General features: G+C 35.9%; 3 protein-coding genes across 3 annotated transcripts; 1 reads left to right on the forward strand and 2 right to left on the reverse strand.

Annotated features, from left to right (window-relative positions):
• Positions 1-2,198: 2,198 nt before the first annotated feature.
• Positions 2,199-3,198, reverse strand: LOC146170434 (protein ARV1-like). Its single transcript, XM_083389183.1, has one exon. The coding sequence runs from the start codon at positions 3,160-3,162 to the stop codon at positions 2,368-2,370; it is 795 nt and encodes a 264-aa protein (XP_083245309.1). The 5' UTR covers positions 3,163-3,198; the 3' UTR covers positions 2,199-2,367.
• Positions 3,199-6,093: 2,895 nt separating this feature from the next.
• On the reverse strand, positions 6,094-12,953 carry LOC146170435 (DNA mismatch repair protein Mlh3-like). Its single transcript, XM_083388702.1, has 14 exons — positions 12,749-12,953; positions 12,066-12,480; positions 11,537-11,705; positions 10,968-11,080; positions 10,222-10,393; positions 9,632-9,842; positions 9,375-9,500; positions 9,220-9,310; positions 8,759-8,846; positions 8,443-8,523; positions 7,843-7,969; positions 7,106-7,258; positions 6,576-6,685; positions 6,094-6,186 (listed from the first exon to the last, which is right to left on the reverse strand). The coding sequence occupies exons 1-14, from the start codon at positions 12,951-12,953 to the stop codon at positions 6,094-6,096; spliced, it is 2,154 nt and encodes a 717-aa protein (XP_083244828.1).
• Positions 12,954-13,933: 980 nt separating this feature from the next.
• LOC146170436 (centrosomal protein of 120 kDa-like) lies at positions 13,934-17,405 on the forward strand. The gene has a single exon (XM_083384356.1). It carries the CDS (start codon positions 13,956-13,958, stop codon positions 16,878-16,880), a length of 2,925 nt encoding a protein of 974 aa, XP_083240482.1. The 5' UTR covers positions 13,934-13,955; the 3' UTR covers positions 16,881-17,405.
• The last annotated feature ends 291 nt before the right edge of the window (positions 17,406-17,696 follow it).

Here is a 17,696-nt window from a genome sequence, read left to right on the forward strand (position 1 = left end):
AAAAACGCAACATCAACACAAAAACATAAGTTTAACTTTTAACTGACAAAAGCTCGCAAACACTTGTTTAGCTACACTTTAGTTCATATGACTAAACAAGTTCTTAAAATAGCTAAAACACATCACCAACATAAGAATTTTGACTATATAGAAGTATTTTTTGTTTTAATCAGCCAACACAACTTGCTTTGTTAATTTACTCTAAAGTTTACGCGCGTTTTTAAATAGAAAATCACCTAAAACTTGACCTTTATTCTGCTGCTACGGATTGGTGAGCTTGACTTTGTTTTGACCTCTCACCTACTTTAAAGTTACATCACGATTACATATTAATTGCATAACATTAAACATTAGTCAAGGTTTGAAATGCAAACTTACCAAGCCACAATGAAAGGAAAATGCTGATCTAATGTGTAAACAGCAGCGAACACATACATTTAACAAGTTAGCAATATCTTTGTTATTCTCCCAACAGCACAACTTCTTTAATTGCCAATTTGTAAATTGCTGACTGTACCGCTTTAGTCAGCTTTGTTTGCTGGGCGAGCGGACGCTTTGATACGGATTTACGCGGCGTGTGAGGCTATTAGTTGAGGAATTCTGGTGTGTGACTTGTTTTTAACCCTAGACAAACAGAAGCTGCTTCAGGTCAAAGAAATCGCTGAATAGCGGCTGCATTATTACCTCACAAAGCGGTTTTACGTCGGAGCCTTAAATAGGATCCGCTAACTTTCTCTGTTTTGCTACTTTTAAGCCTTGGCTGTTAAAAGTTTGAAAAACAGTCTTACAAATGATTTTTAAGTGTTATATACAGCTGCATGAATCACTTTTGCTTAAGGCTGTAAATGTTTATTACACCTACAAAAATGACAGTTATAGCTGACATATGGTCATTTAGTCGTGGGAAAAGATGTTTTTAAAAGTAATCGTTTCAAAAGTCTGTTTGCTTTCTCCTAAGCCTATATATTCCCGCATTTTATCAATGCATGTTACTTTTGGGTTAATAATACTCCACAAAAACTTATTCAAATACGTAATATCGGATGTCCGGACATATCTTGTTAAAACTTTCTCCTTAAATGTTTAACGTCGCTTTCAACTTAACATACATTCCGAAGAAAGTAACTTCGTGTATGAAAAGAAAGCAAATATGCAACATACCTTACAAAGAACTAAGGTCGTTGACTGCGCTCAATATGACATCACATAAGCCTTTCAATAAGTTGCTTGTTTAATCATTTACCAACGAACCGCTTGTGACTTTGGACAGATGGAATGTTGTACAGCGTTACAGCGTAAATATTTTAATGTAGAGTTAGGAGTTCTGAATTAATTAGGGATTTTTATTAGCTAACAACTAAAACGTAACATAAAGCGATCTAACACTTTACAGCCATAATTTGGCGTAAAAATGAAAAAAATTTACCGCAAAATATTGCTTAATAAAAACCCTAAGACCGAATGGCTCACCATTCGGGTAAGCGTCTACTACTCAGCACTCTTCCGGACAAAATAACATGTGCCAAAATATCGGCACGCCGTCTGCAAATTTCCGTTCTGTCTTAGTCTTTTTCAATTTTAATAAAATCAGACAGAAAAAGCAAAAATTATTGACCGCCTTGATTGTTTTTTACGCGTACGATCGGATAGAACCCGGAATCAAGATGCACTCGTATTAGTGACGTGGCAAGTGCAAAATCTAAACCCGAAGCCGCTTTATCGTATTCTAATGGCAAAAGTTTAACGGATGTTACTTTTATGCAGGGTTGTGGAGTCGGTTAAAAATAACCCGATCCTAGGACCTACTCTATACAGCCACAAAAATACAGTGGATATTCAGTCATTCAGCTATGTAATGCAACTTATCCACACACAATACGATGGTGGAAAGATTCAACCAAATGCTATTACACCTTTACAATAGTTTAAGGCCACATCAGTTTCGAAATTTGGTACTGCGCATGCGCACGCGCACGTACTCAAGATTCGGAAATACTGGTAGCCTTACTAAAGTCATGAGTCCTGCAAAATAAACCGACTATATCGGGTCCCGAGTCCGACTCCGCAGCCCTGTTTCTATATTATACTTTTTGAGTTTTGTAAATACCTCATAATTGTTGCTGCCCAAATACTGTATGAGTAAATTTGTTCTTTGTGAAAACAAAATTAAACCACACACATTGAAACAAAATGTTGTCAATTTTTTCGGCTAGTTGCCATTAAAAAATATGGAGAACATCGTGATTTACTTCAACTGTTCTTGAATAAAAAAAAACGATAAATACAAAAAAAGAAAATCTCGTCAAATATTTAAAAAAAATATCATGGAACTTGGATTCCGGGAAAAATGTATTACAACAAAATAAGTTACATAGTAGAACTCAAAGTATGAATCCAACCACTAATGGGTTGCATAACCACAAGGCTTAATGCATGAGAAAGAAGAACAATTAAAAAGGCCACATCAAAACGACAGTGCGTTAAAGTACTGAGGGACACTCCAGCACAAACTAAAATGTAAAGTAAAATAATCTGGAGGTACACAAGGCTGTCTTGCTGTGTCCATATAATCGCTGGGATGATTAAAAGCTTACCAGAATTGGCAAGCAACAAACATCGAACTATGGCATGTACACTAGTTACTTTGTATCCAAACCAATTTGATGTTTCTGTTGGTTTGTGAAGCCATAAAAAAGTAAAAGCCACAGTGAAGAATAAGTAGAAGGTAATTTGCAATGCTGACTCAAACGTCATTATGTAGAGCTCAATTTGCTTCGCGGCCTGGAAAACAACATTATTTTCAGGCGTTCTTGTTTCACCTGTGGATGATGATAAAACCCACTTCATGTAACCGTCACAGAACAAACAAACAGCCGCCAACTTCCAGTGGAGGTCTTTTAATCGCTGGTTGAAAAGCATGTGCCTCCAGACTGCCTTGTTGAGTAGCATCAGATCTAACAGACATAGAGTGACATCGTACTCTATATATTTGTCCACTGGAAGCTTACAACGTTCACAATGCTCGATTTTTAGGTTGTTACTGTTTGGAAATAGAGAGTAGAGTTTTGAACATGGAGCCTCGCACTCAATGCACATAAGTTGTTGCTTGCCATCTTCATTAATTGGAGGATTGTCTTTTACACTGCTTTTTTGTATTCCCATTATTACTTGATAATGTTTCCTGGTAAATAAAAAAATTACAGCAATGAAATCTCTGATATACTCCAGATAATAGTAAATTAAGTTTTTTTTAACCCTAAAAGCAACATATGGTTAAATTGTAACCACTGCTTTTTAGATTTCAAATTGAGTGTAAATAATTACCTCATAAAAAAATGATTTATGGTAAAACATCAGAATAAGTTTTATCACACTTTTCAAATTTCTTTGAAAACATACAAGGCTATATACATCAGAATGAAATAGAAAAGCTACCCATTATTCCTTCAAAATTAACAAAACTTGTGTGTAATTTTTTGTAAATACTTACAAACAACCTGGAGACTGTCATGAGAACAAAAAATGAATAAAATAAACCACTGATACTTCAGTAAAATTTACAAATTAAACAAGGTTCTTTCACACAAAAAGGTCCTTGACTTTAAAAGTATTAGAGGTCGACCTATATCACTTTTTTAAACCGATAACCAATATTTTAGGTTTTTATCAACCAATACCTGACGCCGCTAACCAATTTTTTGATATACCTAACATACAGTAATACCTTTATCTAAAATAATAATTAATACAAATTACATTCAGTTTATCAACCTATTTAATTATACAACTTTTTTTGGCTTATTGACTTTCCATGATGTGCAATACAGTTAACCAAACATTATGTTAAACCAGCCAGCCTTGAAAATGAAACAAAAGACATTTTGGAAGTTCATACCAACCTCTGGTTGGTTTCTATTGAAATAATACCTTCAGTTACAACATAATCCCCAAAGCTTACTTAATTAAAATTGCCCTTTTTGCTTTATTGAAAATTTAGTATTTCATGAAATGCTGCTTTGGATTTGCAATCTTAACTTAAAAAATTTAAACTGTTTTATATTTTTTTAAACTAACATCTAGATTTGTTTAATCCAAAATAAATGTCCTGTATATAAATCCTTTATTGACAATTTTTAAACCCAAAGTTTCCAGACTAAAAGTAGTTGATTTTTTCTAAAATTTTAGACAAAAATTTGAATTTCATAAAATAATTTTAAATCTTTGCAAGAAAAGTTAGTTTTGATTTGTTATCCAACACATAACAAAATATATACGTTGAACTGTTTAAAGCTAAGCTCTGGATATTTATTTTGGCCTAAATTGTTCAAATTAGATTTTTATTGTGACTAACGTGGTTACATATATTTGTTTTTAAGCAATAAAAATATTATCTTTACAATTTCAACTTTCAATTTGAAAACAATAAACGAAATCAGTCAACCATTAAAACCCAAAAATCCCCTAAAATGAAACTTTAATTTAGAAAGTCGAAATATATGATCTTATCTTCATCAACCGTTCCAATGATTATCATAAAAAAAAACTTTACGTATAGCAGTCTTAGACAAAATTAAAATATTTGCGAACAGCGGACCGTATTATATTTGCGAACAGCTCACCGTATTGAGCTTTTTTATCAAGGAGTTTAAGAAAATTATTTCTTTGGGGTTGCTAACAGACTTCGCACAGGCTGAAAGAAAATTTATATTTACCCACAAATATTATAATAGCTCGGAAATAAACTTTAATGTAGATTTAGTCTAGTTGAATTAGTTCAAATTTAATAAACGCACTGTTTAACTATCTTTAATAAACTCAGCTTAATCCTGAAACAGTTTGTTTACCATTAAAGTTTATAACTTGTATAGGCTGGTAGCTTTGGCAACGTACTAATTTTTATCGCTTCAGGTTCAAGGATGCGTTATGAGTTCTTTATCAAATCGCTTTTGTTTTTTCATGCTTAACATTGTTATGAAAAAATTTCTTTAAAGCTTTCTGTCTATCCAAGGTAACTTTACTTATTTAACACCGCCTCTAGCATCAGCCACTTTTGAAGTCACACTGACCATCGATAACGCCAGAATTAACTTCATTGCGAAGACATAAAATTTCGAGTTGAGTTATTTTTCATTCCTTCGTGGCTGCAAAGTTAACTTTATAATAAAACGGAATGACGTCAGGAAAGCAAAATTTCCGGGTATGTTTAACTTAAACTCGCTACAGTTTTTCACCAGAACTGCAGGGTAATTGAACTTAATCTGTAAAGTTGTTTAAATGTAAAATTTACTGAGTCCGATAGTAATTTACTCAGATAGTACCGTAATTTAAGTTAATTTAATTTAGAGGTTTATAAACTGTGCGTCGTTTGTAATTTTTCAAAGGGTCGCACAATAATTCTGTTTCGAAGCTAAAATAAAATGATTCCAAATATATTAAAAATAAAAAAATCCAATATATATTATCGCCCGACATCTGCGTTCTAAAAAGTTGCTAACAAATAAATAAAAACTACTGAAATTCTCTACGCTGAATAGGCTTCGTCGTAAGTTCAAATAACCTTTTCAAACGCGTCTCAGAAAAAAAGTTTAAGAACCACTGATTTAACTTGAAAAAGCTGTCGTGGCTACTTAATGACAATATTCAACTTACGGCGTTACACTTTCTTGCGAGTTTAGATGCTTCAAACTGCTCAGTTTTAACGCTAGCTACTTGAGACAAGTCCAACATTGGGAAGATTGTGGGTCTGCCGTGGGCGCACTGAAATGGCAGTTTGCATTTGGAAAGAGATGACAGCAGTTCAGTGCATTGGAGATGAGTCAGCGGGTCTCCAAACCTAATCGCACCTGAAATACGACATAAAACGAGTTGCAAGATGGCCAGTGCAATAATTGGTGATGTCTGATCATATCAGATCTGAACTGATTCCCGATGTCAAGTGGTGGTATTGGTACTCGTTCGATACTAGGGTCGTATCGGTGCCGATCAGAAACCAATTTGTGCTTTCGCAGCATGGTTAGCTATAAACTGCAACGTTTGTACCACAAATCATAAAAATACTCTACACAAGAAAACATCTATAGACATCTCTTATCATCACTTTTTCTTACCGTGGCATGCTTTGGAGCACAAGAAGTCAAACATGGCAGGTGGAAGTGTGACACCTAGTGTTCGTCCAGACGAAAGTACCTGAAGAAACCGAAGGTTTGAATAAACTTTTAGATATCATGGTTTTAAGTAGATTCAAAATTATAAATAGCATTGTTAATAGCTTGAAAAACGCGCCGTTTCTTGAAAAACGCGCCGTTTACAAAACAAGAGGAATTGTCAGTCATAATAGTGGCAGAAGAAAACAAATTAAAAACCCATACAGAGTAGGTTATATTGTGTAGACGTTTAAAACTTTATTTATATTCAAAATTTGATGTTGTTTGACGCATGGTGGTAAGCTTCATCATCCGGCGAACAGACGACTCAATAGTTAGTTAGTCAAAGGGTTTCATGACAAGGTGGTGTCCCCAGGGATACTTCTGCATGTCACTGAATCGGGTAATTGTTTCGGCAACTTACAAACCAACCTGGCAGCAATCCGCCACAAGTTTTTGCAAGAGTTCTGTTGAGCTTTCTGTCATATCTGCGGATCCCTTAACTGACAAAATCCTTGGCACACGAATTATGCGAACCACGTCTGAACAAAACAGGCGTTCAATTGTATTAAGCAAAGTAACGCTTCAAAGTTTAAACAAACTGACGGCGGTTTAAAAATACTGCTCTAAAAAAATGGTTTCTGATTTTTTTAGAATCTTTACCCCTGCTAGGAAATCGATAAATTTAATTTACTTTTTTAAAATACATTTTTCCATCTAAAACTAAATTTAGATAAAACAGTAAAATATAAACAAACTATTTAAATGTAAATCTCCCTTAGAAATTAAAACGTTATAAGGTTGGTTAAATATTGTGTCTTGTTACAAAATGTCTCGAAAAATAAAACAATTTACCCTTTATTACCACAATTTACCAATAACTGTTGAAAATAGTATTTGTTTTAACGGTAAACATTACTATATTCCCACAGCCACAAGTAAGTGCATGAAATCTAACCTACCATCTTCAACAGTTAGTTTGATCCCAATTCTTTCCAACGCTTTTTTGTGCCTGGCAAGAACTTGTCTTTGGTGAGGAGTGCTTTCAATAGTAAGTTGTTTCCTTAACTCGCAACTAGCCACTCTTCTTCCGTGCTCTGTTGTTTCGTACGACTCTTAAACCGGAAATGTATTTAAAAGGTAAACAATTATAGTGTAGATTCAATCAAGTGGTTGTTAAAAGTTAAACATTAGTTAAAATCATTAATCCTAAATTCTTAGAAGACAACGTTGTATCATAGAAACAGTAGTGACATGTAATGCTCAATGTCACTGGTTCTTTTCTAGCGGTTTATGCTATGCTTGCAAATCAATCCTTAGCCAGAGGGATTGAAACCGCTAATCCTTTACATGTGTATTTTACTTCTACACAAACTAGAAAGCGGATGTCTAAAATGGGTAATTGTATCGTTGAGGTGGCAAGCTAAATGTTCTCTTAAATAAATGACGATAATGGTATTAAAAGGAAGCAAATCGTGTTTTAATTTTTTTTCCAATTAAGGTCAGTATTTTCATAAGATGTGAGAAAATATAGAGAAAATAAATTTAAAAAAAAGAAAAAGCGTCTTCAGTTTATTCATTTAAATTAAAAGTCTCAAGACTACTTGCATCATTGGGACTTTATATATCGCAGCAGCCCTATATCAAATGCTCTCCATTATACCACTAACACACACAATAGAACATCTGCACACTTTACCTTCAACAAATCGTTCGAGTCTAACCCTCTCATGAGCCGCGTGTTGATCGAACAACACAAGGGTCTCCTTGTCGTCATCAACCTTCAACCGACAAGCGATAAACTTGTTCTCAACTTGCCCAATCACCTGGATATCAGAGATTTAAAATTTCAGCCATTTTTTTTGTAAATTCACCAATGACATTACCCACCAAATGGCAACTATTGAATATCTCATAATTGATATTTCATTTTAAATCCGTTTATCAACTAATTGAAAGCTGTTGTTTAACTAAAGCAAACAAAGACGGGATGGCAAACTATTGGATGACCAATAATTCGTATCGTATTCTGATACCCAGAAATTTTGGACCAAATAAATGGTTTAGCACATATTAAAACGCGCGAAGCCTATATTAACCATAAAAATAAGGCATATTTTTCCGTTTTAAATAAGGAAGTAACTTGTCTTTAGTTGGAAACTTATTATTCTATATAGCTTACACAGTCTATCGGCACCGATATCACACTTTTGTGAAGTGATAATATTTCAGTTTCGATACGATATACTAGTAATGGTTGGGTGGCGGAAAGTGTCAACTGTGCATAACATCATCTTACCAAAACTGTTTTCAGACATTCCCTTGAAATCTTTAGAGCGAAAGAGCTGGCTTCCATTTCGATGGTTTTTAGAAGTTTGACCTGAAACAGAAAAGTATATTTTGCAGAACTTACTGTAGTTGAAAGAAGCATAATGGATGAAGGTTGTAGTTAGACGTAGTAAGAATATCAAAGCCCATACAGATGTAGGTCGCATTTTGAACGTTGAAAATTAAAAACAAGATTTTTGAAACGTTTAAATTTCCCACCTACTTCTGTATGAGTGTTGATATTCTTACTACCGATACGTCTTAGTTAAAGTCCTACTACAACTTACTTCTTTGGGAGCCTGGAACATGACCTCTTGCTCGATTTGTTGGTATTTTTTTAAAGTTTCCTTCAGCGACTTTTCCTTGCCTAAATTGCTGTATATTAAAGTAGAAGTCAATAGATGTGGGTTTCAGTATAAAAATTTTACACTTTTTTTACTACCAGTGTTTTTAAACCCATGGAACGCAACAAAAAATTGAATCGCCGTCTGATTTGGTTTAATCGCCGAATACAGGTGTTTTATATGGTCTCTTAGCAAGAGAAATTGGGAATAATGTGAAAACAATGTGAAGATATAGCTCGTATTTATTGATTTTAAATTTAACTACGCCATTTTATTCGTGCTTTGTTTACTTTAAGCTTACAAAACGTTCTGTGGAGAGAATTGGGTCTACGATGCTTTAGTTATACCTTACGCTGAGCATTTGTGGCCGCAAAAAAGTAAAAGAAAGAAACACTTCTTCGTACCTTTCACTTAATGACATTGCCTTCTTTTCTCTCGGTAGAAATGTTTCGTAATCGTGAGTTAAGAAGAAATGTTGTTTCTTCGTTTTGTCAACTGAAATTAAAACAGACTTAAAAATGTCGACGATAAGCAAAACTTTAAATTTATTTTTGCCTACCAAGTTTAGTTCTGTTATGAAATTCACGTTTAGCACAGAGGGTTGGTTTTACCAGTTCAACTTGTCCAGTTGTGGAATTCACAAAAATTGTTTTTCCCAGTTTTCGATCGTATCTTTCCACGAAACCTGAAAGAACAACAAACAAATTAAAACGAAATTACAATTTGCTTGATGACAAAACTGGCAAAAATTAATCTATATACATTTTTAGTTTCTTTTCAATATATTAAGCGCCATTTATAAAATATGTTGGTTACCTTTCCTAAGAAGTTGCTTAGGTGGAGATAAAGATATTTGTTTACCACTTATGGAAACGTCTGAACCAGCTGGCGTCCCTGTACAGCTTCCATGTTTTCTTTTAGTGGTAAAATTGCCAGAACCTTCATTGCTAGGTGCACATACCCTCTTACTCATCGTACAAACCATATCAACAGCTGAGTCAAACATTTGGTGACCCCGACTTATATCCTGCGTTAGTCAACATGTATTTAAATTATTCCACTATCTTTTTATTTTTATCATGATGCCAACCTCGCCTGAAACCTGTTTGACTTTCGTTTTTTTCTGAAAAAATACTTGAAAATGCTAGTTTCGAAACACGTCGAATTTCGGTATGACACCAGCGCCGAAATGTGTTGCTTATAAGCAAGCAGCACATGAATTTTCCGAAAAGTTTTCTAACATTTGTTTCTGAAATAATGACACTGAAGTTTCACAATAGGTTTGTCGTTCTTTGATTAATTAAGCTATTTTAGCAAAAATACAGTAAAACGCATTTTGTTGACTCATCTGCGAAGTCAAGAAGAAGTATTCCACTATGTTTACCATATTCTATTATAATGCCAACCTCGTCTGAAACCTCATCGACTTTAGGTTTTTGGAAATCTTTAGTTTCACATGTTTTCTTTTGAATGGATTTAAACTTTGTGGAAAGTATTTTGAAGACGTTCTTCCAACGAACGAACTCGATCAACGTTCGTTCAGGTTCAAGAGAAAGATCGTACCATGATGGGGGACATCTGGACAAACGAAAAAACAAGGTTAATTTAAATTGTACAATCCGTAATTAAGACGGCAAGACCCTAGAGCAGGGGTTGCCAAACTATGGCCCGCGGGCCAGATGTCAACATTCCGTACATCTGGACAAACAAACAAATAATTACAACAAACAGCCTAAACAATAAAAAGCATGCACTTAACAGAAGATCAACTGATTTACAAACAACACACAGACAAACCGGCGACAAACCATAAAAAAGACGTTTGACAGACAACAAATACATAACATAAAAAGATAGACGTACAACTAACAAACAAACAGATAAACGGAAAACAAACAGTTACACAGACTTCAGACAAAATAACGGACATACAGACGATGATCTGACAGACAAATAACAGGCGCACAAACAGAAGTCAAACAGAAAAAAACAATAAATAAACAGACCAACAGGTTAAAAAAAAATAGATAATAAACACACTAATAGGCAAACGAAATAACGGACAATCAGACAACAAAGAATGTAATAATCTAGTGGACACAAAGCATACAACAACGTTTAAACCATCAGTGTTAAATTAAAACAAACTTACTGTAAAAAGATTACATAAACGTCGAACAACTTTTGTCGAGTGTGTGTCGTATCTTCGCATTGTGACGTATCTTTGGAGGACATTATTTCGTGGAGGGCCACGTTTATTTTCGGCTGTGAATTAATAAACGTGTATTAAACACTTACATCTAATAGCCTTTCGACTACAATTAGGCTATATACAGCTTTAAAGGGTCTCCTTATTAGGTTGAAGTTAGAAAGAGTAGGTTAAGGGAAGGTAGTAAGTTTTCGAAACTTTACAGCTCGCAATACGAGATAAAAGGGAAGAGAAAAAGTTAATGAAAGACACACACATATATGTGTTTAATACCAACTGTGATCTAGCCGCTCGGAAGCTGCTTTTTGGCCAACGATCAGTTATTGTTTAGAAGTTTTAGTGAGTTCATGATCAAAGATTTTTAAATTTGTGGTCAAAAGAGCAAGTGAGCACTTTTGAAGAGTTATCATGTTAAAATGGCGATTTTAGGTATGTAGTTTACATAAACTTTTTTTTTACCATACTCAAGGTTTATCTTTATTATTAAACGCTATATAGAAACCATACTTTACCAGCCGACGTACATTTTCCACTAGTTTCTTGTTGACGTAAAATCGTTGTAGGGACTTGTCTGTGTGTTTTCTAGAGCCGAAGTAGGCGAATCCAGCAACTTCGCCATTTGTAAGATCAACGCACTGCAGTTGCGAAGTAGGGTAAGTACCACATGTCATCTCGCGAAATCTGCAAAGAGGTGCCTTTTAGCCGATAAACAGTTTTGTGTTTTTTGACAAATCGAAGCGGTTGCTAGTGGTTTTAAGGCAAAAAATGGGTGAAAACAAAGACAAAATAATGTTGAAGCTTATCACAGTACAAGGTATGCAATACTTAACTTTTAACTATTGTAAGAATTTTACCTTTTACTAAAGAAACCTTTTGTAAAAACCGCTACACCTGTAACTCATTCTACATCTGATTACTAGCCTGCAAACATGTAAACGGTTACGTATATATTTAACGTCTGTCGTAGGCTATAACAAAGGAACGTTATTCGTTGGAGTTAGTTCGTCTCACCACAAATTACGTATTTTTTCTGCGTTTTACCTGAATAGAAAACTTTTACTTCGCTTAATTTCAACAATGACTCCTTCAATCTTGTCAGAAACAATAATTGAAACTCCACAATGAGGGAAAATTAGGTTCACAATCCTCTGCCTGATATCACCTACACAACAAGATTGACTGGCACATTCAAGACGAAGCGGAGATTGGGCGAAAAGACCTTGGACGTAAACCATCGATCCGTGTTGTGTGTTAGTGCTAGATTCGTCAGTAGTCACTTCACTGTGGGTTTGACCGAAGGACGTGATTGTTTTAACGTAGAGTTTAGTTTTTCCTTTACAGATGCTGGAAATAGTGAGTTTGGAAGATAATTGCGCGATGCTGTTCAAAGCTTCGCCCCGAAATCCGTAGTGGAATTGATGTTTTTGTTCATTTTTGCTTGTGTTGTAACGCAAGCCTAAAATTACCAAAGTATTATTACGAACATATAACAACCGTATAATTTTATGGTTAAAAGCAACAAATTTACTTGAAACTTATTTTTTGTGTAGCATTGTGTATTCAAGTAAAACCTATTACTTCAAAAAGCGTCAGGCAATAGGCAAGTTTTAATCTGCTAAAAATGTGTTTTTTTCTTACTAATCATTTTGTGATATTCTATGATCGGAAAAAAATCTCTTTTAAAAAAATTAGTGTGATTTACTGAAAATTGTAGTTGTACTAACCTGCACTGGCTAAGTTTTTCTTGGTAAACCCAAATCCGTTATCCGTTACGCGCACATTTGGTTTAGATAGGTCTGTAACCACGCTAATTTTTGTCGCATGGGCATCTAAACAGTTTGCTACCAATTCCTCAACGCACTGTGCAACGCTGGTAATAGCAATTTGACTCCGTAACTTATCTCTAGCTTCGCTTGAATATTGATACATTTGTAAAGCTTTTAGCAACCTAAATATAAACCGTTATTCTAAACAAAATAATTTTTGTAAAATTTTTAGTAGCAGTCTACAAATTTGTTGACAAAATACAGCTGAAATAATATCTTAATCCAATGCTCCGTGGTGTGTTGCATTTATTAATTTAGTAACGTTGCTTGAAAAAATATATTTAAAATACTCATCCACAAAGTTAAGATATATATTTTGTTGATATTATGCGATATAATTTTACATCGTTTTATCGGTAACATAATATATAAACGAAAATAAAAGCTTTGAGATTTTATCAAATTGGCCGTTTTTCGTTTCGCTTGAGCAATATTTTACCGACTGAAGCGAATCCGTTCTGTTCAAACTTTTGTTAGTTAGGGCAGTTTGTTTCGAAATGTTTTGCGGTTTATAATAGTTTTACGATCGTTGCCTAACAAAAAATTTAATTCAGATAAAACAGCAATCATGTTTAGGGAAGTAGATAAATATTTATGTTTTATAGTTAGTGAAAAGCTTAGCATTTGTATGACAAAATACGCTATTTTTAAAGAAGCAAGTTTTTTTTTCAAAAGTTAAGTATGGTAGTTTTAAAACAAACTATTTTGGTAAACGTATGTAATTTAGTATGTTTTCGGTCTGCGTGGTAGGATATAAATGCAAAATGCACATTAAAAAGTGTTTAATCAGGTTATTTGTATGCAAAATACCAACCATAATAATGTGTTTGAACTTTTTAAATATTTGTCTCATATAGCAAACAGAAAAGTCCACTCAGACACAACTGCCTAAATTAGCATTAAATTTTTATTTCGATAAAGTTCCATTTTTGTTTTTAACAACTGTTTTAAGATGCTTTAATAAAACTCCATTTTGAAAACATAATAAGTAATAAAATTATCAAAAAAATCCATATTTTTGTAAATAATTCTATGCAATATATTTATATTCCAGATAGCTTTGGAGTGTTAATATACAAATAACTGCTCTGAAAAGAACCACAAAATGCAAAAGGAAGGCTTTCTTGTCGTTGTGTCAATATTAGAGGGTCGGAATTTTCCCTCGCGCCCGAAACAGTCGCTCGTGATTGAGTGTAAATTTGATGGAGAGTTGCTAGCCACAGACCCGGTCGCACACAGCGAGTATCCCAACTTTACAACCGAGCTTGCATGGGAAATGGACCGCAAGTCGCTTCATCAACACAGAATGCAGCGCACTCCGGTGAAACTGCAGTGTTACGCTGTCGATGCTGCTAGAAATATCCGCGAGCATATCGGGTACATTTTGTTGGACTTACGAGGAGCACAGACGAAAGCTCAACCAGCTAAGTGGTACAATCTGTTAAGCAGCAAATACTCTAAACTGAAGCCAGCTGTTAAGATTTCTATGATGCTAGAAGATGATAATGCGTCGGAAAAACAGGGGTTCAAAGCCCAAGATGCCCCTCCGAGAACTGTTCCCGCTACAACTACAAGAGAAATTGAGGCAACCTTAAACAACGAAGAAGGCTATTTTCAAATTGGTCCAGTGAGTTCCAATTGTGAGATGTTTGTTCTTGCTGTAACGGTCGGTTCTGCATTCAACCTTGAGCAGTTAATTCCTGGGGAGCGACCTTTACCTTCCCTGTCATCCGGTTTCTTTTTCTACTATTCACTTTTCGGAAGTGACATAACAAACGACCCATTCTTTGACCTTCTTTCACCTGAAATTACGCCAGAGAGAGCGTCAATAAGGATACAAAGCACTTTAAATCATTTGCAAGATTACTTTGCCAAAAACTCAACATTGAAAGTGCATTTGTGCTGTGGAGATCAATTGCTTGGTTCAGCATCCATCCAATTCATTAATCTCTTCACAAAAAAGAACTTATCGTTTTTGGTCGCGGAACCTGTGACAATTGACGGAATATATCACTTGAGTCCACCAGAGAAATCAATCGACCATGAAGCTGTCCAACCTAGAGTCAGCGTGGCTTTGACTTTACGAAAAGAATCAGTTAAGTTCATCGAACCTCCGCCTCAAATTGAGGGTAAGTTGGATCAATACGAAGCAGCACCAAACGATAAACCTGTGAGGGATACAGACCAAGAAGATGAAAAAACTCCCCAGCTAATGCATTCAACTCCAACAAAAGTAAAACCACCTAAGGAGATGGATAAAGTAGTTGATACTGAAGATGATGCTGATAGCTTAAACGTTGACGAAACACCGATTCCCAAAAAAGCTCCATCTCCAATTAAACCAAAGCCGAAAAAGCAGCTCTCTCCTCAGGACACTAGCACAAGTCTTCTTACGACTGAAACGCACACTGAACTGCCTCCAGCCACACATCACTACAGATTCTCACTCAACATAACTTCAGTCAGTCAGATCCAGCTGCCTCATGCTTGCAACATTTTTGTCAAGTACTCGTACCCTTTTTTCGGCAGTTACGCCCCAATCATGACCTCAGCAACCCAGGTTACCAGAGAAAGCGAAGTCACACTTCCTAGATCGATGTGTGTTTTTGATTTTGCTTGTCCCATTCCACTACTAGCAAGCACATTTAGGAGCATACCTATTGTTTTGGAACTTTGGCATAAAGACAAGGAAACTGACAATATTTTGCTCGCCACAAGCAAATTAAACTTGGCACAGATAGTTGATGCAGACAGAGACAGAATGCAAACTGAAGTTAACGGCAAAAAAGTGACCGGTTATCGTCAGACATACAGAGCATCCTTGTCGGCTGTATCAAACACAAATAAACAACTGGCACTGCTGAATGTTGTCGTTTCACTTGAAAATTTAGGTGAGGTACGAGACCGGTTGAGATTGCAAGCTTGCAACCAGCAACAACCACAAGCAAATAAACCGCAGGCAGTTGATAAAACCAGCAGAGTTGTTAAAAAGGAACAAGAACCACCAAAGGATCCTCGTGAAAGCGATGAATACCAAGCTGCGATTGAGCTGGAGTTGTGGAAGTCACAAGAGATGGAAATCTACTCCAAGAGGCTGAAGGATCTTGAAGCACAACACTTGTACACTTTAGGCGAGGAGTTTAAGCGGAGAGACAAAGAACGTGAAGCAATTGTATCGAAGCGAGTGTCAGAATATCAAGCTCTCGAAAAACAGCTTTCGTCGTCGATTGCAAACATTGAGAAACGGGAAAAGCAGGTGGCCGCTGCCGAGCAGGAGTTGAGTCGGCTCAACAAAGATGCGGCGAGGGAAAAGGAGCGTGTTATCTCGGAAGCTAAAGAGGCGACACGGCGTATGAAGGACGACTGCATCCACCAAGTCCAGCTAGAGCGAGAAAGGAGAACTCTCCTTGAGGAACAAAACAAGAAGCTGAACAAGCAGGTTGCGGATCTGGAGCAGAAATATGCAGGCGCGATGTCGCAGTTCTACGAATACAAGAACCAGCAGAGCACTCGGCCAGAAATCCGACTTGAAGCCGAACTAAACTTGGCTCGACTCGAGAAGACTGAAGTGGAGCGTAAGTTGGAGTCGGTGATCAAGTCGAAGTTGCACTACAAGCAGCAGTGGGGCCGAGCACTCAAGGAGCTTGCGATTATGAAGAAGCGCGAGCAAGATTATGCTCTCGCAAACCTTAAGCAGCAACAACAGGAGCTGGAGAACCTGAAGATCCGATACCTCGCCTCCGACGAGAAGCAAGCGATGGAGAGCGACCACGACCGACTGAAGCAGATCGAAAGCGACATCCGAGTCATGAAGCTCGATAAAGAAGCGCTTGTTCCTCCTCAATCGATTGCCTTCCATCCTCGCCAGGAGAAGAGCGTAATGTTCGAGGATGTAGATCATCGGGTTGCTCGTCTCACGGAGGAGCGGGACACACTCCTCCGCACGGGAGTCTACTCCACCAGCGATCGGATCATAACCGAGCTCGATCGACAAATTAAGGAGGAACTAGCGAAGAAATCCAACTCTTGATTCCTACTCCGGAAAATTATGCAGAAAGCTCATCACTGTACAACTTCTGTAAGATTACAGAGGACTTAGTGACGTAATATTACGTTGTTAGTGGGTCATGACGTCATTCTTCCACTGGGTCACTGGCCCCCTTTTGTATGACGTGTTGTTTTTTGTGAATGTATTGCTGCTATTTTATACGACAACATGACGATGTGTGTCAAAACCGGAGTTTAAAAATATGGAATTTTGCGCAAAACATTTCTTCGCGTTTAACTTAAAAATGTGCCTCAAATTTGTAAAATCAAAAATTCAAAGTTAATGCATTGTAGTTCTTAATAGGAATTAAAATAAGCATTTCTCATCCGTTTTTTATGCTTTCCCTCTGAAGTTGCTTTAACCTCTGCAAAATGTGTTGTCTTTTATTGTAGTTTAGAGCAAGTTTTCCTAGTGTTCTGTGTATTATTGTCGTTTCTTTCTTATTCTTGCAGATTCTATATATCGTTGTGCTTTATTTCTCGCAATATTTTACCACTAGATTTGGGTAAAAAGTAAAAATGTCTCTGTTTTTTTTACAATTTTCTTAATTGAATTCATCCGTTTGAAAGTTAAATTAGTTAGAGACTGAAAGATGTTTGGGGTAGGACAAATTAAAAAATCAGCGTCTTTATATTAAAAAAAACCTTAATGCCGAACTTTGGATTAAAAAAAGAAGCACTACAACTAGCATAATAATATTTGAACTACTCAAATTTGCAGATCAATCTTAATATTAAACTGGTCTGCTGAAGAAACATTTTACCTTAAAGAAATAAAATGTGTGAGAAGAAAGTTGCC

Source organism: Ascidiella aspersa, chromosome 1, assembly GCF_963924565.1.
Source record: "Ascidiella aspersa chromosome 1, kaAscAspe10.2, whole genome shotgun sequence".
Taxonomy (NCBI): domain Eukaryota; kingdom Metazoa; phylum Chordata; class Ascidiacea; order Phlebobranchia; family Ascidiidae; genus Ascidiella; species Ascidiella aspersa.